Source organism: Nelumbo nucifera, chromosome 1 (assembly GCF_055504915.1).
Source record: "Nelumbo nucifera cultivar China Antique chromosome 1, China Antique-T2T, whole genome shotgun sequence".
NCBI lineage: Eukaryota > Viridiplantae > Streptophyta > Magnoliopsida > Proteales > Nelumbonaceae > Nelumbo > Nelumbo nucifera.
The window spans coordinates 206,884,010-206,909,994 of NC_142649.1; the positions used below are offsets into that span (position 1 = coordinate 206,884,010).

The 25,985-nt window shown below is 41.0% G+C and overlaps 1 protein-coding gene across 1 annotated transcript; it reads left to right on the plus strand.

Moving 5' to 3' along the window:
- The first annotated feature begins 809 nt into the window (after positions 1–809).
- LOC104610393 (protein phosphatase 2C 29-like) lies at positions 810–25,985 on the plus strand. The gene is made up of 4 exons (XM_010276980.3): positions 810–3,059; positions 4,415–4,528; positions 5,171–5,435; positions 25,286–25,985. The coding sequence occupies exons 1-4, from the start codon at positions 1,077–1,079 to the stop codon at positions 25,408–25,410; spliced, it is 2,487 nt and encodes an 828-aa protein (XP_010275282.1). The 5' UTR covers positions 810–1,076; the 3' UTR covers positions 25,411–25,985.

Below are 25,985 nucleotides of genomic sequence, written 5' to 3' on the forward strand. Positions count from 1 at the left end.
CACTTGACCCTGGATTCAAATTCCCCGCCCCAAACCCCAATGAGGCTAAAAATCCTAACCCATTCTTATCCCCACGCCTGACTTTGCCCCATCCTAGTCATTTTTACTTGTATATTTATTAATTTATTTCTTTAAAACCTACCTACAATTATTTTATATAATAGTATAATATATATTAGCGTATATATATATATTATGTTATATACTATAGTGAGAGTGGGATTGAGGTTGGGGTGAACAAATACCGTTCCCGCCACATCCCAAACCCGAGTTTTGGGTTTTCCTCGAACCCGCCCAGAACCCCGATAAGTGGTCAAAAAACACACCCTGGTACGGGTCAAATTGCCAACTGACCTTCGTATATTACGAAAATACCCAACTTTAAGATTGCTTTCTTCTAATCACGGTAAAGGGTAAAAATGTTAAAACATGGAGAATTATATAGTCTTGGGCTTTCAAAAAGTAGGTCCAGAACTCGAAACTAGTATCTTAAAAGGGAGGGAATATTACGATGGTACAATGTAGACAATGTCCCATCCCATCCTCCACGTTGACCTAACTTCTTTCTTTATAAAAATAAAATATAAATCAGGGGGACATATTCGTCAAATTAAAAATTTCAGGGTCAAACGTTGAAAAACGACTTCAAGGGTCAAAATATTCAAGAAAAACCGAGGAGGGAAAAAGCGTAGATTCGATGACTTGGACAGACCACGTGTCGAGAAAATCCTAACTAGCCGATGACATGGACACCTTCTTACAAAATCTCAGCCTGAAAGTAACGCCAGATGTGACCGTCAAAGTAGACGAAGAGAAAAGGAGAAGACAAAAGAGTGTTTCTCTCTCTTCTCTCTTTCTCTTTCTCCCCCAAATGCAGTCTACTCTTGTACAGTAAGTCTTCTCTCTATACTCTATTTTCTTCACCGCACCTCCCCGAAGAAAAGAATTTATGATTAAAGAATTAAGCAAAAAACAGGCAAATCTCCCTCGCTCTCTGTTCTTATTTGTTTTCTTGCCGCGGAACCGGTCGGTGATCTCTGAAGGAACCTGCAAAACCAGGAATCCAGTCAAATGTGATGGGAGGCGGTTTCTCCCGGCTCTTCCCGTGCTTGAAACCGGCCAACCAAAACCACCAACCGGATTTGATATTCACGGCCACTGAGCCTTTGGATGAAACCCTAGGCCATTCCTTCTGCTACGTCCGTTCCTCCGCTCGCTTCATCTCCCCGTCCCACTCCGACCGCATCTCCCCCTCTCAGTCTCTCCGGTTCTCTCCTTCTCACGAACCCGCCCTGAAAACCAGGTCCAGTTTGCCCGAAACCGCTTTCAAGGCTATTTCCGGCGCTTCGGTCAGTGCTAATACTTCGACTCCCAGGACTGTCATCCAGCATGACGTTATTTACGATGATGCCACTGAATGCGCTGGTGTTCCTAAGTCGAGTGTCGTCAATGGCTTCGAGAGCACCTCGTCTTTCAGTGCTCTGCCGCTGCAGCCAATTCCACGCGCCGGCGATGCGCCGGGTCCGATTGAGCGGGGGTTCTTCATCTCGGGACCGATCGAGCGGGGTGCGCTATCCGGGCCGCTCGATGTGAATACCGCTTCTGATGGGGGAAGAGTTCCTTTTTCGGCCCCGCTTGGTGGTTTTTACGTAAAAAAGAAGAGGAAGAAAGGGATTTCTGGAATTCGGAAGGCGTTTTACCGAGGTTTCTCCGAGAAGAAGCGGCCCTGGGTTGTACCGGTTCTTAATTTCGTCGGCCGGAAAGAAGGTCCGACTGGATATGGAGGTGAAGCGGAAGCAAAAAATGAGAGCAACGTTCAGTGGGCCCATGGAAAAGCCGGGGAGGATCGGGTTCACGTCGTCGTGTCTGAAGAACACGGTTGGCTCTTCGTCGGCATTTATGATGGTTTCAATGGCCCAGATGCACCGGAATTCTTGATGAGTAATCTCTATCGTGCTGTTTATAATGAGCTCGAGGGATTGTTTTGGGATGCTGAGAAAGATTCTTCAGTAGTTATTGAGCAAGAAAGTGCGAATTGTAATTTAGGGAATGTAGTTGGTGCTGAAGGAAATGACTCGTTTCAGGAGAACTCTACCTTAGACTTAGAGCCAGCAAAGGATGAAGGAGTAGCTAACAAGAAATGTGCCAAAGGGACGGAAAAGGATGAGGAAATGTGTCCGAAGAACTGCGACGACGGGATGACGAAGGATGAAGAAGTGAGTCAGGAGAAATGTGGCCAAGCAGTACCCAGGGATGAGGAAGTGTTGGAGTCTGACAGAGATTTGAATAGTTCATCTTTGAATAGCGGGTCAGTGAAGAGAGTAACATTTCAATTAGAGCAGACTGTATTAAGAAGGAAGCCTCTTTGGGAGTTTCTTGCAGAAGCTGAGGCAGATGATGGACTCGATCTTTCAGGTTCAGATCGGTTTGCTTTCTCTGTTGATGATGCCCTTCGTGTTAGTAATGCTGGATCTTCAGTGAGGATACGATCACTGCTATTGTCAAAACTGAAATACGGATTTTCCAAGAACAAGGAGGGTCATAGCAAGAAGTTGTTCCCATGGAAATATGATTGGGAGGATAAAGAGAAAACTGAATCTGAAAACAAAGTCGAGGATAGATCCTCTCGGAGCTTTAGGAAACGTAGGGTGGGGCCAATAGATCATGAGTTGGTCTTAAGGGCTCTTTCCCGGGCTCTTGAAATTACTGAATTTGCATACTTGGAAATGACAGACAAGGTTCTTGATGGGAATCCAGAGCTAGCACTGATGGGCTCCTGTTTGTTGGTTGTGCTAATGAGAGATGAGGATGTGTATGTGATGAATGTGGGTGATAGTCGTGCTATTGTTGCTCAATATCAACCTCAAGAAATCAATTCTAGTATGGAGCCAAAGGCACACGGGAATGGGGTAGTAGAAATGGAGGGTATTGTTGAAGAGACCAGTGCCACTGGTAGCACGGGAAATAAGGTGGGCAATGAAACACCTGAGCCTCCTCCTCAAGAAATGAGGTTGATTGCGCTGCAGCTCTCCACTGATCACAGTACAAGCATTGAAGAAGTAAGATTTAAACTAAGTTTAATGTCCATTCTTATTTTTGTGCTTGGACATTATTCACCGACTGAATTATACACAAATCAACCATTTAACAACTAAGTTGACTCTGATATGCTCGCTTTTTGCAGAATCATGACTAACATCCTGCCTGATTTTAGTCCAGTCAGCCATCGAAGGCTGTCTAGGCAAGGAACTATTCCCTGGGAATATGTGATCAGTACCTACGCTAAATTAAACTACATATTTACTTAGTTTTTCTGGTTCATACCTAAGATGATCTTTTGTTTGGTAGAGACCTAATTTTTTCCATATAGAGATGATGATGTAGAAGTTTTAGGAGGGTTTCAAGACAATCTACATGGTCCAAATTTATCTTCCTTTTTTTTGTTAATATACAAATTTATCTTCCCTTTGGACTTAAGTGACTGGACACCATCATTTTTTTTTAATTAGTTAAATGGTGCATCACTGGTTCATGCTAGCATTGCAGTATGTGTTGACACACAACTTTTAGTCTCAATATTTTACACTACCTTGATAAAAAAATAATGTACTACAGTTAAGCCAAATTCTGCCGCGAATAATGTAATCATATGTTATCCCTTGCATAGGAACATTGAATTGCCTTCTCTGTACCTTGAAAATGCCCAAACTCTTGGAATATATATGCAATTTCTAGATTTTTATCGTACTTAATTTTCTTAACTGGCTTGTTTCTCCTTAGTTATATATCTGTGTTTATGCAGTACTCATGTTGAAGACTAAATCGGAAAGAGACCATTCCCTTTATTGTTGAACTTTCAAGAATTTCTTAGAATACTAGGTCCTCCCTTCTTAAAACATCTAGGGTTTAATTTTGAGTCAGAATATCATAACTTTTCCTACAGATCTTTCACTAGGTTTTCTTTGCTTTTTTTTTTTTTTAAGATTTGAATTGCAATCTGGTGCTATTCATCTGTAAGGGGACATTGCTTGGTGCATTGATAGTCTTGTGCTGAAAAGCATGAGAATGCAGGTTCCAGTCCGAGAGTGTCCACTTTGTGCTGAAAAACGCCAAAGCTTAGGTCTCTATCCAGTCCACCCCTCTGTACCTGTTTTAATTTACCAATAAAACGCTTCTTGTGTGATAGCAGGATTCTAATATTTGCCTATGCAAATCCACCAATTAAATTATAATGTTGCTGGAAAGCTTTGTTGACATTGTTAAAATGTATTGGAATTGGTATCTCTGTTATGCCAAGAATGGACACCGTCTTTTGTGGTTTTTCCTTTCCCTGGTTTTTTGTGGATGCACATCAACTGAGAGATCCAAAAGGTTTGTTTGTCATTGTTTGATTGATGTATGTTAACTTCTGCAGGAAGTCCTAAGAATCAAGGCAGAACACCCAGATGACAACCAATGTATTGTCAATGATAGAGTGAAGGGTCGTCTTAAGGTCACTCGAGCATTTGGGGCTGGATTTCTTAAACAGGTTCACTCATTTAGTATTATTATTGTTTAGTTGCTCAGTTTTTCTTCTTCATTTCAAGATTCAGGCAGAAAGATCAAAAGGGGAAATGGGAAAATTGATCCACCATCATAGTGGTGTTGTATTTCATGATCAAAATGATGCAACCTACATGGTGTTGTATTTCATGTTAATATAAAGGCATGTTCTGTCAATAACTTGCTTGATTTTACTGATGCCATTTTTATTCAGAGGAAATCTAATTTTTGAGCCAGATGGATAGGAAACATAGTCTGCTTACTGAGTCACTCTGAATATATGATGGCATGCAGAATCTTTGAGACAACCGATTCTATTTGGGCTGGGGTATCTAGATTGGTCAAAATTTGTCTGATTAAATGGTCCTAAATATCTATTTCTTTTCCTCCACACCATCCACCATGTTTTGCCAGAAATTTTGAATAATAGCCTAGATGTTTGGTTAGGGTTATATGATATCACCTCAACATGTCACATATGAGCCTGAAAAAGCCATGCATGGACTATCATTGCAGCATTGGATGGAGATCTTAATTGTTATCAAGTTATTCACAGTTTTTTTTTTTTTTTTGATTTTACCATTAGTTTTTCCTTTGATACTTTTATTATAACTATATGCTACTGCAGCCAAAATGGAATAATGCATTGCTGGAAGTGTTCCGGAATGAGTACATTGGTACTGCTCCATACATATCATGTTCGCCTTCTCTTCGTCACCATAAGCTTGGACCTAGTGATCAATTCTTAGTCCTCTCATCTGATGGTCTATACCAGTACTTAACCAATCGGGAAGTGGTTTCTCATGTTGAGAGTTTCATGGAGAAGTTTCCAGATGGGGATCCTGCACAACATTTAATTGAGGAGCTCCTATTCCGTGCAGCCAAGAAAGCTGGTAAGACAGATTCTTTTTTTTTTTTTTTGATCAGCAAGAAATTTTTTGATTAGTAACAGAGAAAATCAGTTACAATAGTTAAAGGTTGCAGAGAAGCATTAATCTAATCTGCAACCACTTGCAATCAGCTACAATTCTGCCCAGTACAATGAAGATCTATTTGCCCCTTGTTTTGCTAGGGTATCCGCCATCCCATTTGCATTCCGTTTGACCCAACCAAACTGAGAGTTGGTCCTCCTTACAAGTATGCCAATTTCTCTGAAGATAAATTTGAGCTTCCAAGGTACTGATGTGATGTTTTTAGCCCAAGAAATGACTTGTAGTGAGTCTCCTTCTATTTCTAAGTCTATTGTTCTCATCTTCTCAGCCATCTTTAGACCTTGAAGTAGGGCTAGAGATTCAGCCTGTATTGAGTCACCAATGCCTATTGGTCCTGAGAAGAGTGCTACCACCACACCCAGATGATTTCTAAACACACCCCCTATGCCTGCCCTTCCTGGGTTGCCAAAAGAACTCCCATCAAAGTTTAGTTTTAGTTTGTTCAGTGCTGGTGGCTTCCATTCCACACTCACAGTTACTTTGGGTGCATCTGTTTGTGCTACTTCAGCCCACCTTCTTAGAATCTCATTAATGGTGTAATTTTTGAATAGCTCCATGGTCTTCACCCAATGTACAGTTCTGATTTTTATGGCTTCAATTACTTCCTCCTTTGATTTACTTTTTCCAAAAAAAATTCTTAGGTTTCTTTCCTCCCATATAGTCCATACTGTAGCCGCTCTTGCTGCCTTCCATAAGCACTTTCCTCTTTTCTTCTGTTGTCTCAGGAAGGAGGGGCTGAAAAGACTTACTACGTCCTGTGGGGGAGCCCATTTGCATCCAAAGAGAGAACAAACAACATTCCAAATACCAGAAACAAAATAGCAGGATAAAAGTAAGTGGGTTAGGGTTTCACCACAATCCATACAAAGGACACACACGAGGAGAGAGGCAATTGTTTGGCCTCCTTTTCTGTAGCACATCACAAGTGTTTACCTTCCCTAGGAACACTTCCCAAGTCCCAACAGAAAGCTTGTACTTTTGGAGGGGTCGGTTTATACCAGATTTCTCTCACTGGGAAGTTCACCCTCATAGGATTAGTGTGAGTGAGCAAACCAAAGAAAGATGCACAGGAAAATAAACCATCAGGAGTTTGGAACCAAACTCTACTATCAGCTATAGATTGGTGACATTGGTCCAAGTAGACCCTCTCAAGTGTTGAGATCAAAAGTACTAGAGACTCACATTCATTTTCCCTCAACCCTCTTCTGAATCCAAAATTCCAAGAGATACCCAAATCTGAAAGCAAACCAAACCTAGCAACAAGTTTGTTTTATGGTTTGATAAGGAGTAGAGGTCCGGGAATTTACTCTTAATTGTTGCCCTTTTTTCTCTTTTGTTGTCATAAATCTATATTTCCTAACGTGTTAAATTTGAGGATGAAATTTGGATTTGATCAATTAATTTTTAATCCACAAAGCTTTTCTGTTATCATGCATATCAAATATCTGTTAACTGTTGATCCAAACATGATTTGGATTCTCAATATCAGATAGGATTACTTATGTTTGCAATGTGTTCTTGAAGATCCACTGTCTAATGGTTATTTAGTAGGCACCAATAGCAACTAGAAAACATTTGTCCACATGAAAATGTGTATTTTTTATAGGAATGCATGTTTTACCATACTGGGATGCCTTTTTTTTTTGATGAAACATATGAAGTAGAAAGAGCAATTGATCTGGAAACATGGTGAATACAGAGGTAGAGGTGAGCAAGATTTTGGGTTTGTCTTTCTTAGGAGGAGAGGATTTTGCAAGAAAAGCCTATAGGAAGTTGGAAGAGAAGTCTAAGAGGTAGCTGAGGGACAAAGGAAAGGATAAATTGTCTCCTAGAGCGTGTGGTGATTTGGTAGTCTGTGATGACAATCAAGAGGGGGTGGGATCCTATGGACTTCAAAGGTTTAGGTACAAAGAAAGGGTGGTAAGTCGGCAGTAGAAAGATTTTTTGACAAGAATGTAGTGCTGGGGTTTGTTGATAAACCAATGAGCCAAAGGTTCTTCAAAAGTTGGTTGCCTAATGCAGTAAGATGGTTCAGAACTCAAAAGAATAACAGGATGGTTCAGGTGTTGATGATTTTCACCAGGTTGGGGGGCTTATTTGGGGTTGGTCCCATCAAGAAGGTTAAGAAAATGAAGAAACTGAATAAGAAAAGTAAAGAAGTTCATTTGTAAGTAAAGGGGCCTTGGGACAATGAGTGCATAGAGCTGTAAAACAGGCCATGCTGGAACCCAGCACGACACGGCCTGCGTGCTGTTCTGGGCTGTGCCACCCCTCCCCTAGGATATTTTGGGGGTTGGCACGGCCAACGGCCTAAGCCCGCACGGGCCCGTGCCTTGCCACAGGCTAGGCTGGTTCGTGGATTGGGCCAAAGCTATTTATTTAAAAAAATTGAAAAAAATCTTAAAGTTTTTATTTTATATGAATTATGATGTATGCAATTGTTTATATATACAATAATTAATTAAAATAGTATCATAAAATTGAAAACAATTGTTTATTTTATTAATATATTATATACTATATATTATTATATAATTATAATTTATATATTATGTATAATATATATAACTATAGTAATAAAATATATATAAATATATATGGTGCCGCCGGCCCGCGGACTTGAAACCCCAAGCTTGGCACGACCTATACAATCGTGTCATGCCTGGCACGACCTAACCATTGTGCTAGGCTTGGGTCGGGCCGGCTCAAAATTGTGCCGAGCCGCGGGCGGCATGACCCGATTTACGGTGATTTGATTTTGATGAGTTCACATGGTCACAACACTTTCTTGTGACACTCCAATAAGTCACAAACATGCTAATAATTAAATTAAAACCAAATTACTTTGTGACCCTCCAATAAGTCACAAACATTTTTTTCGATCAATAATTGGAATTCATTAGATTAAAAGAATTTTAGTTAGAGCACTCTGGAGAGAGATAAACAAGCTTAACTCTCTCCAGGAAGATAATAAAAAAGAGAAAGTTACAGAACAGCCCAAAACATTTGATCCCTTACCCCCTACTTCGCCAAAGCATTAGCAAATGCATTTGCTATTCTCTTGACTCACTGAAACTTGATTTCCAGTCCTCTAGTTAGCCATTTAATCTCCCTCCTCTCGTTAGCAAATTTCCAAAGTCCACTACCTTCTTGTAAACTTAAGATCAGTTTTGATTCCCCTTCAATGGCTAACTTTTGTATATTCAGTTCCTTAGACTTCCTTATACCCTCCAGTACTGCATAGACCTTAGCTTTAAGAGAGTCTCCAACCCCAATGGGACCTGAATACAAAGCGAGCACCTTCCCATCCTCATCTCTGAAAACCCTCCTACACCTGATGGACCTGGATTTTCCCTCACTAAACATGCTAATAGTAAAATTTGAAACCAAATTGCTTTGTGAGTGCATGCCTAGGTGATTTAGCTTCAGTTAGTCCACATGGTCAGAACACTTTTTTGCAACCCTCCAATAAAACATAGATATTCTACCAATCAAATGAAAGACAAAATTACCCAGTAAGTGCATGCTTGTTGTTGCTACCCTAAGTGATATATGAATTACCCACTATCATATGATAAATGGAGACTACCTCTAGGATCGACTACCTTGGAATATCAAGAAATATGAAGGTAGTTGTGGAGCAATGAATTCACATAGTCATAACATTGTGGCCTCTAAGAAACCTAGAAATGCTTTAAGTCAAAGGATAAACCAAATCACCCAGTGAATGCATGCCTGGGTGATTTGGTTTTCATGAGTTCTCATAGTCTCAACAATTTCGTGCAACCATCCAATAAAACACAGACATGCTACTATCAATCAAATGAAAAACCAAATAACCTAGTGAAGGCACGTCTACTATTACTACACCAAATGATAAAAGAACAGCCCACTATCATATAAAATAGAGGCTATCTCTGGGATGTACTACCTAACTATGACAATCAAGTAATACCAAGGTAGCTTAACATGTAGAGTGATGCCTAGGTGATAAGGTACTCATGGAGAGTTGCCTCACTTATTCACTAAGATATTTTTTTGCACGGTGCTCTTGGATACTCAGTTTGAGTTAAAATACTAGTTTTTTATTGTTTTTCTTATTTGTTAGGGTTCAATCAAGTTGTATATTATCTTGAACCCTCAAAGACTTCAAAACCTGAGCTAATAAGCATGGAAGAACTCAAAATTTTGTCCAATCAATTAACACATACAGATTTTCTTCTTCATCATTTCTTTGCTTCTTTGCTTTTCTTTTCCTAGGACAAAAATAGAGGCTCCGTCCCTCTATGTTCTGAAGTTTTTCTTCTTTCTTCCATTTTGTTTTCATGAATATGTTGATTTTCTATATTTTAAATGAAATTTATACTTTTTTTTTATGAAGATTATAGACAATTAATTGTGAAAGATGGTTGCTGCTTTCTATGGAAGTATGGAACCTAGGAAATTACCCTAGGAGTCATGGTTTATATTCAAAACAATCCCATTGCCTTGGCAACGCCTAGGTGCCCACCTAGGTGACTAGGCAACAAGACACCCCCTTATTGCCCAGCCTCACCTTGGTGCCTTGAAAACTATGCTTATAGATAATCAAAAGCAGAAATTTTGTACACAACAAATATGGGTAAGTTCAACTCACAAAGGCGGAAGTGTACAGAAAGCTTGACAAGGTCAAGAGATAGGGATGGAAGTCAAGGCTAAAATGATTGAAAGAAGGCAACAAGAATACCGGGTATTTTGAGTTTCATACTGTAGGAAATGAATGAACTTCCTAGTCAAGATCATTCTGAGAGAGGAAGTTGTGGAGGATCCATAGCCCAGAGGTATCTTAAAGGACAATTGGGCCATATATCATCTCTATATTTGACTAGGAGAAAGTAATTCCAACGCTGAGTGATTTATTTATCAATTCCCTACAAGAGGAAGCTTGTCCAACAAAATAAAATAAAGGAAATAAACAATTGGATATATTACAAAGAGTGGTCCCTTGATTGACAAGAACAAACCCTGAGTCTGGATTTGACTTCATCAAGGATGATGATGGGGTTTCCTATGAATTCTAAAAAAAATGGGTTTATCAGTGAAAGTGTGAAACATGGATATTGTTGGTTGAGTTCACAAGAAAGGTTGTGCTTGTAAATTAAAAGGCCATCGTTTTATCAGTATTGTTACGGTAACAAATTATTGCCCAAGGATGTTGCTGTCACTTGCAATTAAGATGTTGAGTTGCTTGCTAATTCCTTTAGCTTATCATTCTAAGGGAAAGGTTTTGGTTTAGGTAGTGGAGATGGATCTATCTCCCCCTTAAAGGTTTCTTTTATGGGTAATGGGCAAGAGGATCTATCTCCCCCTTAATCTTACCTTGGTGGTGGCCTCTTCTTGGCTTTTGAAATTCATTAATTATTCCCATAGAGGGTAACATTTTATTTCTAGATCTCAAGGAGGAAATCAGAAACTTGAAGGATTTCTACATTGTTATAGATAAGTTTCTGTTCCAAGTATTAATACAATGAAAGGCAATTAAGTAGGCATTACTGTGTGAGGGGCATAATGAGGAAATACACTGATTTGCTGGGTGGTATGTCAGAGGAGCAGTCCCTAATAGTCCCTTGAGGGTGCAACCCAAAATAATTATCTTTTTGGTGCCATGTTGAGAAACTTTGCAAAGAATTGGCAACTTGTAAAAGAATTATATTTGTACTAGATGCCAAACCAGTGATTTAAAAGGCGCGCCTAGGCACAAAGGCGAGGTGCATTTAGGGTATGAGCCTCGCCTAGGTCCTAGGGGCAGCCCTTTCAAAAGGTGCACGCCTGGTGCGCCTAGGCGTGCGCTTGATACGCCTTGTGCTTCAGTCCTGGCATGCACCTTTTAAAAATTTCATGTTTTGTTTTCTTTTTTTGAACCTAGCGGCTGGGTCGGGGGCTCTGCTCCACCAAATCTCCGAGAACCCCATATTTGCTAATGTTGTTCATTCATTCGTCCTAATAAAATATCTTTTTAAAAAGCAATTAAATTTATAAAATGATTATTTTTTGTATGAGAACTAAGAATTTAAGACCCTAACATAGACTTGTTTGGGCTTGCCTTGAGGGGCATGGCACAAAGGCGGCTCGTAGAATTAGGAATGTAATATGTTTTACATCACATTAGGTACTTGAAGTATTGCAATTGAGGAAAAAAGAGATTGTGGGTTTTACATGCTTGACAATGTTTTATATGTTTGATTTTATTTTAAATTTTTTATTTCAATACTCTTTACATGTTATGTTTATGTATTTTAATTTAGATAATAGTTTTTTTTAAAACATTTATTTTAAAATTTAATTTTATATTTCTTTTATTAATATTATGTTTAATAAATTTTATTTTTTGCATTTTATAAATTTTTTGACATTTTTTTTTGTATTTTTGCACCTTTCAAAAAGGCGCACGCCTTGCCTTGCACCTTGGGCACAAATTGGCCCCTGCGCCTTGCACTTTTAAAACACTGTACCAGACGCTCTTTCTTAAATCAATCGAATTTGGTTATTCATGAATTTGTTTTTTTTTGATCAATAACTGTGGATTGAATTAATATTAAAAATATGAGAAAATTATAGGGCAAGGGGCTAAACAATCTTAGCTCCCAAGAACAACCATTAAACATCAAAAGAACAAAAATTACAAGACAACCCAAAAAATAGAATGTCTGTTCGCCCCTTGTCTAGCTAGGCCATCTGCCAAAGAGTTCGCACTTCTTTTTACCCATTTGTATTGGATTTCCATGTCCTTAGTCAGCCACTTGAATTTCCTCTTTTCATTACTGTAATTCCAAAGTCTAAGACTATCCTCTTTCAGCCAGTTTACCACCACTTCAGAATCTCCTTCTATGATCAGCTTGTTAATATGCATATCCTTGATTCTTTGTACCCCTTCAAGAGCTACAAGAATCTCAGCTCTCAAAGAATCTTCCACCCCAATTGGTCCATAATACATAGTTAACAGCTTCCCTTGTTCATCTCTTATTACTCCTCTTATTCCGGATGGCCTTGGATTGCCCAAGCTACTGCCATCAAAGTTTAGCTTAACAAAGTCATGGGGTGGGGGGATCCAACAAACATTTGAGGCCTTCCTCATTGGAACAAGTTCTGCTATCTCCTTCCACTTTCTTTGCAGACTGAGAATTCTGTGAACAGAGCCAAGGTTTTCAGCCAATGTATAACCCTAATGTGGATGACCTCCAGCATTGCTTCCAAACTTCTCTCCTTATCTGTAAATATTCGTGAGTTTCTCTCCTCCCAAATAGTCCAACAGACTGCAGCCCTCATACACCTCCACATAAACTTGGCCCTTTCTGTTGGCCGAAACAGCATAAATGTGAATAGGCTTTGCACATTCGAACGGGGGGTCCACTTGCACCCAAACAAGGTACACCACTCTCAAACGATGTTAGTGAACCGACAAGAGATTAGTAAGTGATATCCAGACTCACCATCAGCTTTACAGAGGACACACCAGTGAGGACAAAAACAACTATTGGGTCTTTTCTTTGAAGTAAATCTGTTGTGTTAACTCTTTCCAAAAAGGTTTCCCAACAGAAACTCCCAACCTTAGGAGGTATAGGATGACACCACACCTCTTTAACAAGGAAAGACAAGCCAGAAGAAGAAGAATGTGTGAGAGCACTAAAGAAAGAGGCACAAGTGAAAGACCCAGAGGGGGTGAGAGTCCAAATTCTACTATCTGCCTTTGTTGGATCTAGGAACACCCCTTAAAGAATGGATAACAGTGATGAGATACCATCAAGCTCTGTGTCCCTGATATCTCTTTGCAGGCCCAAGTTCCAGCCGACCCCAGAAATAGAATTAGAAGGAACAATGAATGAAGACACCGGTTCATTTTTAAAAGTGGAAAGGGCAAAAAGGCTTGGGAATTGGTCTTTTAGGGTGGAGTCCCCAATCCAAACATGTTCCCAAAAATTAATGAGATTGCTTGAGTGCAAGACATACCTGATCCATGGAGAAAACAAAGGTAGAATAGCTTGAATAGCTTTCCAAGGAGATGCTCTTGTACTCCTTGCCAGACTCCCAAAGTCCAATCCATTTGCTGCAACCCCATGAATACTTCCCACTATCTTTACCCAAAGTTTATTCTTCTCCAATGAGAACATCCAAAGCCATTTCCCCATAAGAGCCAAGTTCCTATTCCTTGTGTTCCCGATACCCAAACCTCCCTCCCTTTTCTCCTACAAACCATTTCCCACCCCACCCTATGGTCATTCTTCTCCTCCCTCGACTTCCAGAGAAAGTCTCGTTAGTTTTTCTAATCTACTAGCCACCTTTGTCGGAATCTTGAAGATTGACAAAAAGCAAACAGGAAGGTTATCTAAAGTAGACCTAATTAGAGTGGTTCTCCCTCCAAGAGACAAATAATTTTTCTTCCAAGTTGCTAATTTCTTTTCAAACCTCTCCACAACTGGAACCCAAAACTCACCTTTCTGAGGGTTATCACCCAATGACAAACCGAGGTAATTAAGGGGCCAATTTGCTATTGCACATTCTAAGATGTCTGCAGCCTCAGAGATCTCCCCCTCGCCCATATTTACCCCAACTATACAACTCTTCTCAAAATTCACCTTAAGGTTTGACATTTGCTCAAAAAGTCGTATAGTGAGCTTCAAATTTCTAATCCATTCTAAGATGTCTGCAGCCTCAGAGATCTCCCCCTCGCCCATATTTACCCAACTATACAACTCTTCTCAAAATTCACCTTAAGGTTTGACATTTGCTCAAAAAGTCGTATAGTGTGCTTCAAATTTCTAATCCTGTTAGGGTCCCCTGCTTCACAAAAGAGTATGGTGTCATCTGCAAATTGCAAATGTGTGAGTGGCACAAGCTCCCTCCCAACTCTCCAACCTCTGATTAAGCCCCTGGAATCTGCTCTATAAATTAGTCTCCCCAAAACTTCAGCTACCAAAGTAAATAAAAAGGCAGAGGGGGGGGGGGGGTCTCCTTGCCTAATCCCTCTCAAGGCTGGAAAGAAATCGACCACTGTCCCATTTACTAGTATGGAGTAATGGCAGTTCCTGATACAACCCAAGACCCATCTGCACCAATTATCCCCAAAACCAAAATTGGTCATCATCTCCATCAAGAAAGACCAATCCACCAAATCATAAGCCTTTTCCAAATCCAGTTTACAAATCACCCATTTTTCTTGGATCTCTTAAACTTCTCCAAGCTCTCATTTGCTATCAAAATCTGATCTGTTATCTGTCTCCCCTTCACAAAAGCTCCTTGATTATCTGCTATAATTGTTGGGAGCACTTTCCTTATTCTTGATGGACAACACCTTGGTGATAATCTTATAAAGGCTGTTGACTAGGCTGATCGGCCTGAAATCCTTTGGTGACATGAATTCCTCTTCTTAGGAACCAATGCAATAAAAGTGGAGTTGAGCCTTGGGTTGATCACCCCTCTAGGGTGGAATTCATCAAACACAGTCCACAGATCTTCCTTTAATATCTCTCAATAATCTTCATAAAAAGCCATCGTAAAACCATCTAGGCCTGGTGCCTTTGATCTATCCATAGAGAACACTGCCTCCCTTATCTCTTCCACTTCAAATTTCCTTTCCAACCAATCCCTATCCTCTATCTGCAAAGTTGGCCATTCCATACCCTCAATCCACACCCTACTATTTAGGGGTTTTCTAAAGATAGACCTAAAGTGATTTGCAAAAGTCCTTTCTATTTCTCTTTGGGTGAATATTGTAATCCCTTCAATCTCCAGACTTGATACAAAATTCCTTCTTCTTCTTCCACTTGCCACCACATGAAAAAATTTGGTATTCCTATCCCCCTCCTTCAGCCATTTACACCTTGATTTTTGTCTCCAACTTATTTCCTCCTGAAGAAGATAATCCTCTAACTGTTTACGCAATTTCCATCTTAGCTCCTTATCTTCTTTTGTAAGACAATCCCTTTCTTCCTTGCCATCTAGGTCCTCAATTTGTGCAATCACTATTTGCTTTCTTTCCTCTAATCTCCCAAACTCTAACATATTCCACTCCTTGATTTTGCCTTTCAGATACTGGAGCTTTTTATGAAACCTCATTCCACTCCATTTCACTGTTGGATTGCTTTCTCCCACCGACTTTTCAGCTTCCTTACTAAGCTGCCTCCTATGTTCAGTCTTACCCTCCACCTGTAGGCCCCTAGTAATCCAACCCTCCATGTCAGCATCGTCTTCTACCTTGGGTCTTTGTCCCCAAAGCTCTGCCTCCACCTCTGAAACTAACAATACTTTAAACCATGTACCTTCAGCAAGAACCTCTATTGTTCTTGGGAGCGATTCTGGTCTCACCCCGACCATCCTAACCACAGCGGCACGAAAATCTTGCAGTTGGACTTCCTCCATTTCTCCGCCCTGCAGCTTCACATTATTTCCCAGATTTGCTTCACTCCAGGGATGGAAGGGAAGACCTACCAATTTGAGCAGGAAACTTCCGCAGACATGTTCCATCTCATTACACAACGGTTTCCAGTTTTGAATCTGAATTAAACCTTCTTCACATTCAAAAGATGTAAATCCCCTGATTTTCTCATCGTCGATTCTCAACACTGCCTTCCTGTCTGAGAACGGTTTCAGAGCAACCTCGGACTCCAGCTTCAAGTTGTGCACCACTGAGTTTAGGACCTTGCTCCAATCTTGTATTGCCATGCTCGCTGAGATCACCATTCTCCGCTCCCAATCTTCTTTCTCACCCTCAAACCACAGCTTCACCCCTGTATTAGAGCTCGAAATAAGTTCACCATCACTGCATGAGCTCTTCTTCAACGGCTGCTCCAGGATTTTAATGGGTGCTGAACTTCGTTCTTGCTCCAACACCACATCGACAGAGACAAGAAACTGCTGCAACCCCTCCGCAAAGGTCATCCAACCTTGTTTCTTCTTCCTTTCCGGCAGGCAAAGCAATTGTCTTCTTGCGTCGTAATATTCTGTGACCACGATGAACCAGCCTTTACCATTGCATCTCAGTTCCACTTCGTACCTCTTCTTTCTCAGTTCGAAGACATTTTTCCATCCTATTGTCCTCACCGATTGTATAACACCATCAATAAAGCCCTTTAACCATGCCACTGCTTCCTCAAACAATAGTATCGTGGCCCTTCCTATCCTCCCTAATTTTTAACAGGTTCTTTCCTCTGGCCCTTCCGCTCTCAAATAAAAACTTCTTCACTTCAATAATCAGTTCAGACTTCCATCTACTCACCAAATGAAAAACTTCTCTGCTTCGGCTTCCCATGAGTTCATGAATTAGTTTTGGTAATCCAAAAAAGTCTCAGTTTATTGTTTTATCCAGTCATGTTAGAACCAGACCTTGCATAAAACTGGACAGCTTACTGGACTACAGTTTTACCAGCCTAAGTGGTTTTTGGATTGCTTTGCCCATTAAAACCATTAAAAAAAACTGGAACATGGAAAGCTCATTGGGTCACTGGTTCAACCATCCAGTCTGATCTGAATTTAACAACCCTGATTTCATCCATGTTCTCAATGATAACACAGTTTGAAGCTAGAAAAAATCAAGAGATTTTATTTTGGAAGGTTGCAGAATGGGTAAACGCCAGTTTGTAAACTTGAAGCTTATAGACTGCATCAACTCCCATGACAATCCTTCTTTCTCTAAATAAAAGAAGCCAAATTTGAAAGTGACCTCCTTTTCTACTTTTATTTAGTTCTAGATAATGAGCATAGGGCAAAGTTTCGGCATGAATTTGTAAATGAGGTTTCTGTGTCTCTATGAATTGTCTATGTCCATATAGTTTCATGAATTTGGTATTTTGTCCCTGTCCTATGGTTTAAGCTATTGGAACCGCAAATTCCATGTAATAATATTAGGGATAGTACAGTTATTGGTTTCATAGCCCTAATTAAACACATTACAACCATCTTCTTGAACAGTTTTAGGATGATAAAAGAGTTGTCTCTAGAATATGATGGTACTTTCTTCCCCAAGCACTTTCAAGGTGTTCTCATTGTACTTGGAGCATTTGTATAGCGACAAGCTTTCTCCTTTGTAACTTGTAGGGGTTGTCCCTCTGCTTTGTACATCTCCCCTTGTTCCCCCTCTTTTTCTTAATAAGTTCTGGTTAAATTTTCTCAAAAAGTTTATGGGAAGACTCAACACCATGAGATCCTTTAAAGGAGAAAAGTAGTTGTCAAGGTTGTGTTATGGGCCCGAGCGTAGGATCTCGTCACGGGTCGGTCCACGGGGAGAACCTCTAGTTTCCCCTTGCCCCTCCCTTTGCGTGTAGACCCTATCGTGGCGACCTAAGGGGTGATTTGTCCAAGAGATCACCTTAACTCTCCTTTACTCTTCTCTTTGATTGAAATTTTGGATGCTTTACTCTCTAATCGTAGCTCCTTAAATAGGAGATTACAAGAGGTGAGAGTGAAAGAATGGTAGGATCCATCTAATGGACGCCATAAAGGTTGCGGAATGGGTGGGGCGAATTTCAAAAATTTCCTACCTTCTCCCAACTGGGAATCATATTCCCTGAATTTAGAATACAATATTCAAGGATCTACTTGACCTAATCAAACCAGATCTGTACCAAAAGATAAATGGGAGGATTATACCTGATCCGGAGAAGCAGTATCTCCCAAAGTTGGTGTTCACGCCCAAAGAATGCTCCAAGATCTGTCCCTGCTGAAGATGACACAGCTGTGGATGGAACAGAACCAGCAGGGTGCGTCCTACACACTGGATCCTTCACAAGAATCCCCTGGATGTACTAAACACTGAATTCTTTCAGTCTTTCTTGCAAGACTGATGTCAAGAACTGGTTTCTTGACTTTCTTTTCTGCAAAGATCAAATCTTGCAACAATGCAGATGGCGGCGGCAGGAGGAGATTTCCAGAAACGAAAAGGCTGAACTGTTTTCTTTTCTGGAGAGAATGAGATCTAATCTCAATTCGCAGGAACCCTTCTTGCTTACCAAAACCTCTTGGATCGAAATCTGATTTCTCTCTCTTGGTTCATTCGAAAAAATCTCCTCCCTTTCTTCTTGATTAAGAAATCTCCTAATTAGGAGTTATCCCAATCCAAATCAGTATTTGGATAGGGGATAATCTTAATCCCTTTCCCAGATAGAGTTAGCTTACTCCTGATCTTATCAGGAGGTTACCAGATTCAAATCTGATTTGAATTTGGTCTCTAAGAGTGGATAAGGCTAAGAGCCCAATCCTTTTTGCTAACTTCAATCTCAAATTCGCCCCATTGATGGGTGATCATATCAGCCCACCTCGAAATGGGCTTTTGGCCCATTAAGTATTCAGTGTTTAATTAGTTTCCAATCTGCTGCCCAGTTGGGCTTCTTTGTATGGCGTGGGACCCAAGCATTGATCTACACACCAGCCACATGGGTTCGGTCCAGCCTTTAATACAAGGCCCAGCCGAATTCACTGAAAATCTCAATGAACCCCTTGAGTCCATCGTATGAACCCTATGGGCCCAACACTTACATTAAGTGGTCCCTGGGCCAAGCCATCTTATAAAAACCCAGGGACTGTGGGCAGGTGCAAGATTAGCCCATCAGGTATTATCCTAAATGGTCTTACACTTAACCTCTCAGCCCTTAATGATCAAGCACTGCCCGACAAGAGAGGACCTCTCCCTCGGCTGCAAGGAACAGTGCCGCACTCTCCTCTCACATGGATCCCGGGAATTAAAACCATTTGCAAACATTTTGAAACCGTACATATATATGTAAATATATTAATTTTGCAAAAACAAAATTCCAACGATTGAAATCAACTGCCGGCAGTTTGGTTTCCATCAGAGAGAGTGCATTCCCGATCATTACCCTTTGTCCGACAAAGTGGCTGATTCTATCACTATGACCACCCACTCAGATGAATTCTCAAACTGCCCCAACATACCCAGGTTTTGATCCCCACTAAGGATCTCACTGATTGGCATATCAAAGGCAGCCTGATCCAGCACCTAGTGAAGTGTCATAATCGAGTCTAGGGGTCAGGTGTAACTTTCCAGTTTTGCCCATCTATCTCCAAGGTCCAAGGCAAGACTGGAAATCTGGTCCGGTTCAAGGATTCAAGTAATCCCATGCTGTATGTGCCTCGGGTCTTACCCTGATGGATGAGACAGGCCATCCCAACACTTGGTGGCACACCAGTATCAGCCTTGGCAGGATAAATCTCCCCAGACTTATCCAACGGCTGTGAACATTTAAAACTAACATGAGTCTCTACAAATGTCCAGTTTTAGGGTTTTACACAGAATTAAACCAAACAACATGAATCAAACATGCACTTTATTTATTTCCACTAAATAACAAAAGTACATCAAAATGATTGAAGCTAAGGGCATACAAAACTGTCTAACAGAGAGTCCTCCTTGCAGGAAGACTCCTTGTTGAATTCGACTGCTTATAGATAAGACTCCTAACTTGGGAAGGATAAGGCTTCCCTAAGATAAATCAAACTCCTACTACTCTTCTAATAGATAAAGTAAGAAACAGATAAGAACAAATAAGAGAAACTGGTAAGGATAAGATAAGCTGATAAGATAAGCTGTTGCCCATGTGGGCCCCTCATCACTGCTGCTGTCGGCGGCGGTGGGGCCGAAATACCTTGTTCATTAGCGACTGAAATGTGGATGGAGCGTTGGTGAGACCGAATGGCATAACTAGAAATTCAAAGTGACCATTATGCGTTCAGAAAGCTGTTTTCTCCACATCCTCGGGGGCCATCTGGACCTGAAAATATCCCGATCTGAGATCTAGCTTCGAGAAGTACTGGGCTCCGTGGAGCTCATCCAACAGCTCATCTACCACGGGAATCGGGAATTTGTCCTTGACGATTCTGTTATTGAGTTCTCTGTAATCCACACAAAACCTCCAAGTACTGTCTTGCTTCGGTACCAATAAAACCGGCGAAGAGAAGGGGGAGCGACTAGGGTGGATGATCCCTTGTTTCATCTTGTCTGCACACTGCTTCTCTATCTCGTCCTTCTACAGATGTGGGTAGCGATATGACCGGACGACGACCGGTTCTGAACCTGTTATCAGAGGAATCCGATGGTCACACGATCGGGCAGGTGGAAGTTCCTTGGGTTCTTGAAATATATCTGAGATGTCGGTGAGGAGTCTTTCCATATCCGCTGTGTGCATAGTTTCGCCTTGGAGTGTATGCACTTGCAGTTTCTTTGCCTTTACTCTGGTTCCCTGCCAAGTAACTTGTTTTCCATTCAGGTGGAATGACATTGTTAGGGCGCTGAAATCCCATAGGATAGGGCCTAGAGTAATCAACCACTTAACCCCAAGTACTATATCAAACTCGTCCAAGGGTAGCACAAACAAATCAGCAGAGAAGGGTTCGGATCCGCCCTGTATTTGGATGTTCTTACAGATTCCAGGGCTGTGAACCCTCTCTCCATTTGCAATGGCTACCTGTAGTTGTGGTCTGCTTTCCACTGGTAGTTTCAGCTGAAGGGAAGCTTGCTCACTTACAAAGTTGTGCGTGCTTCCCGAGTCTACAAGGATACGTACTAGTTTCCCTGCCACCTGTGCCCGTAGCTGCATAGTTTGAGAGGTCTTTATCCCAGTGATGGCGTGGAGGGAGATCTCGGGTTCTAGTGCTGCGGGTTCGTCCTCGTCTTCCTCCAGTTCGTCTACCAGGAGGCAGAATAGCCTCTTGCATCTGTGCCCCGCTGAATACAGCTCATCGCAGTTGAAGCATTGCCCTCTTGCCCGACGATCTGCTATCTCGGCTCTGGATAAGTGTTTGATGGGAGGTGCCGTCATGCTGCTTCCTGTGCTAGGTGCCGGTCTGGGAATGATACCTGTGTGAAGCTTTTGTTCCTTGCTGGTTGCCGAAGAAGGGGCCATCCCGGTTGGCTTCGGGGGTGTCCATGGTGTCGCTGATCGTCCCATGCTGAAGCATCCTCGGCTGATTTGTAGCTTACGTTCGAAAGCGCGAGCTAGGTTCATGGCGGTGACCAGGTTGGGAGGATGCTGCATCTCCACATCTACCCTCAGGGGTTCAGCTAATCCAGCGGTGAACATATCCACTTGCTGATCTGGGCGTACCGAGGCTGCTCTGGCGAGAAGGGTCTGAAATTGGCGCTGGTATTCAGCCACGGTGCTTGTTTGCTTGAGGTTGATTAACTCACCTAGCGGGTTGCTCGTCAATGGGGGCCCGAACCTGAGGAGGGAGTAGAACTTGAATTGGTCCCAGCTGAGCCCTGGTTCCTCCTACTCCACTCGGTAGAACCAGAGTTGTGCTACCTCCGTTAGATGGAACGCGGCCAGACTGACCTTATCTCTTTCCTCCGTACGCTGATTGCAAAAGAATTGTTCACAACGGTATAGCCATCCAAGTGGATCTCCGTTGTCGCTGTATGAAGGGAACTCCAGCCTACTATACTTGGGCATGACTGCTGCTGCTGGGGCGACGATCTGTCGTTCGCCGGATGATTCCGCCAAATCTGGTCAGTGGTTGTTGGTGGTTGGCGTCCCTTCGGGGCTCCTCTCCCTGTTGGAGAAATATGACTCTAGCAAGCGACGAAGCTCCCGGACATCATCCTTGACTTCTCGTACTTCTGCGTGGTTTTCCACGAGCCGGGGCTCCAATTCGTGGACCCTGGATGACAGCTGCTCCAGATCGCCCATGACGTTCGGCTCTGATACCAAAATGTTATGGGCCCGGGCGTAGGATCTCGTCACGGGTCGGTCCACGGGGAGAACCTCTAGTTTCCCCTTGCCCCTCCCTTTGCGTGCAGACCCTATCGTGGCGACCTAAGGGGTGATTTGTCCAAGAGATCACCCTAACTCTCCTTTACTCTTCTCTTTGATTGAAATTTTGGATGCTTTACTCTCTAATCGCAGCTCCTTAAATACGAGATTACAAGAGGTGAGAGTCCTCCTTGCAGGAAGACTCCTTGTTGAATTCGACTGCTTATAGATAAGACTCCCAAGTTGGGAAGGATAAGGCTTCCCTAAGATAAATCAAACTCCTACTACTCTTCTAATAGATAAAGTAAGAAACAGATAAGAACAGATGAGAGAAACTGGTAAGGATAAGATAAGCTGCTGCTGGCTAAGGATAAGATAAGCTGATAAGATAAGCTGCTGCCCACGTGGGCCCCTCATCACTGCTGCTGCCGGCGGCGGTATGTCTTCCCCACGAACGCATCCACAACAGGTTGTCTTCTACATCTGCATTAGCAAACTGGATGCAGATAGAGTTTATCATATGTTGTTCTCTTTGATTATGGGGTTACATGGGCCATTTTGGTAAAACTTTTGTCTGCCTTCGACTTGGCTTTGTTCTTTGAGGCCTCATTGACAGGCTCATCTAATGGTATTTGGGCTCTTTCAGTAAATGGGTATAAATCATATGAAAATGCTCCCTTTTGCAAGCTTTCAGTATATTAAAGAAAAGGGTTGTTTGACAAACTGTCCCTCCTTTTCTTTTTGTTTTCCTTCTTTCTTGGACTATAAATGTAAAGGTGGCTTATATTCTTTTCTTTTCTTACTTAATAGTGAAAGTAGAAGAAATTTCTAGTAGTTTTTCAAAGCATCAACTAGGCCATGCATGACTAGTTGATTGGCAAGCCAGTTAAGGACATATCAACTGCATCATTCACTAGTCAGTTGATACCCATGGTGCGGTCAACTGAGACAATTAAGTGTTGACTAGGTTTACTAACAAACAACTAGTCAACTAGTTAATACATATAATCATGCACCTACTCATTATAAAGTTTTTCTTCTATGTCTATTTCTAAGCATTTAAGATAGTGCTCTTGTATGCCTTATAATTTACATGAACCTGGTTTGGTTTCATGCTTTGTGATGATAACACAGGACTTGACATCAATTTTCTTATCAAAAGATAATGACACAGGACTTGGCAGAGAATATTAAATAGGAATAAGACGTAAAGTAAGACAGAATAAAGTTCTTTTAGGTCTTTTATGTTAAATTTAGCATATGTTTTTTGTACAACTAGTTAGCACCTAACACCAACTAGTTGACACATTGCATAGGAGGGCCTATGAAAACTATTCATAATCTTGGCACATTGAAAACATTGATCCTAAATTCCCAATATGAATGTAAAATGCTGAAAGCTTGTCTCAACTCTAGTGTTTTGTAAGTGAGAAAGTGCAACTAAGGTGCAAGGTGGGCGGGCATGTGCATAAATGTGGCCATGAAATTATATTTGATAAAAGAATATGAAAATATGAAAATATAAATGCTGAAGTAATAAAGAATTTTAAAAAGCATATTGAATGAAGGATGAAATGCAAAATTAAGCTTTATGGACAAAATTAAAACAGTATATATGACATGTAAATTTAGTACTAATAGGAGTATAAATCAGGATACACTTAGGATTGGAGGCCAAGAGATATTTCAATGTGACCATTTTCGATGACCTTCGAAGGAGTTGGGCAGCAGTGGCCTACACCTCATCCAAGAAAAATAGAACACAAGCAAGTTGGTTACCTTCTGTGGAAGGAGTTGTAAAGTTGAACTTTGATGCGAGCAGTCAAGGCAATCCAGGACCTTCAGGTATAGGAGGGATCTTGAGGAATAAGGATGGCAACATTCTGTCCTTATTCTTAGGTCCAGTGGGTTATGGAGATTCTACGAGGGCTGAGATATTAGTTGTGGTACAAGGACTATAGATTTCCAACCAACATGGAGTGACTAATTTGATAGTTGAAGGAGACTCTAAGGTGATAGTGGGATGGATGTCGGACCCAGAAACTGTTGTTTGGGGATATTGGAACATCATTAAAAAAGTCAATTGGCTTATGAGAACCATGTCAGTTAGCTTTCAGTGGGTTAGTAGATCGGCAAATGCTTTGGCAGATTCTTTAGCTAAACAAGGGGCTTCAAGGGATTCTCTGTTTTTGGTTATTTTGTAACTGTAATTTGAAAAGATTTGGGTTTGGAACCACCTTTAAGGGGAGGTAACACCTCGTGCCTCTTAGGGTGCTTCATGCTTGTACTATTTCTATCTCTGTTTAATAAAATACCATTCACTCATAAAAAAAGTCATCCATAGGAACCTAGGAGTAGCCCCAATAGGTGATAAAATGAGAGAAAGTAGACTTAGATGGTTTGGTCACGTGCAAAGAAGACCATTGACAGCACCAGTTAGAAGATTTGTTACAAGTTGAAGGGGCTAGAAGGGATAGACCAAAAAGGACATGGGTAGAAGTAGTAAGAAACAATTTAAGAACAAATAACTTAAAAGTGGATATGAATTTAAATAAAACGGATTGACAAAGCAGGATCCATGTAGCCGACCCCATAATATTGGGATAAGGAATGGATGGTGATGATATTAACTGTAGGTTAGAGTATCATTATTTAACATGGGTAAGGTTAATTCATCAAAATATAGCAACAAGCCAGATATGTCGCACATCTCATAAGATTGTGTCAAGATTATTAATATTAGGCCAATTTTAGATCCATATAGAATGGAGAAGGATGCTCCATGTTCAATAATGTATGTATAGGTGGTAGTTTCTATTACAGCAGATTTTCCATGCCCTTGCCAGCAAGGGCATTTAATAAAAAATACAGAGTAATCTATACTTCTATAGGTATCATTTTACTTGTTATAAATCTTTCAGTAGATTATGAAGATGCTATATGGATTATATCTCCATTCTTTTAAGATCTAGTATACGCTGACCTATTTTTGAGACTGACATGCATTGGTTGCAGGCATGGATTTTCATGAGCTATTGGACATTCCACAAGGAGACCGCAGAAAGTATCATGATGATGTTACTGTTATGGTGATATCACTAGAAGGAAGAATTTGGAAGTCATCAGGAAAATACCTATGAAACATCTTCGCAAATGGCTACCCCTCTATTCATGACTTTTAATACAAATTACTTCAGCAACTCAATTGGTTTCTCTCTCAAGACCAATGTAATGTAAGCCTTACCAAGGGGAGTCTATCATTCAAGCTAGCAAGTTCTGTTTATTGACCCATTTTTCATGGTCCAAGAAGGATTTGTTTATCTGGTACTTGCTGGGCATGGTATAACCAACGAGCATGATCGGCACTGATGTTAGATTTTCATCGAGGCTGCTGCTTTCTCAAACAGATGCAAAATTGGGTTCAATATGAACCCACCGGAATTTGATATTGGATTGTCAGGAAGAGCTCTTTTGGGGAAAGGGTTGGTTTTTCTGTTGCGCATTGGTGGGGGCTCTGTGAATCATTTGTCCTTCATTTTTTTTTTTCTTTCCACATATTTTTCCTATGTATTCTTTTCCTCTTCCAGAGGAAAATGTTGGGGGGAAGGTTTTTGCCAATCTTTAACATTTCAAACAATGAGCATATGTAATCTCTTTGGTGGTGTTGCACCACACCGGTTTATAAAGAAAAAGAAAATCCAAGATTCTTCTACAA

Excerpts from the sequence above, each read along its gene's own strand:
- LOC104610393 (XM_010276980.3), top strand. The coding sequence starts at position 1,077 with ATGGGAGGCGGTTTCTCCCGGCTCTTCCCGTGCTTGAAACCGGCCAAC. Across the intron at positions 3,060-4,414 it reads ACAGTACAAGCATTGAAGAA|GAAGTCCTAAGAATCAAGGC; the intron begins GTAAGATTTAAA and ends TAACTTCTGCAG. Across the intron at positions 5,436-25,285 it reads CCGTGCAGCCAAGAAAGCTG|GCATGGATTTTCATGAGCTA; the intron begins GTAAGACAGATT and ends CATTGGTTGCAG.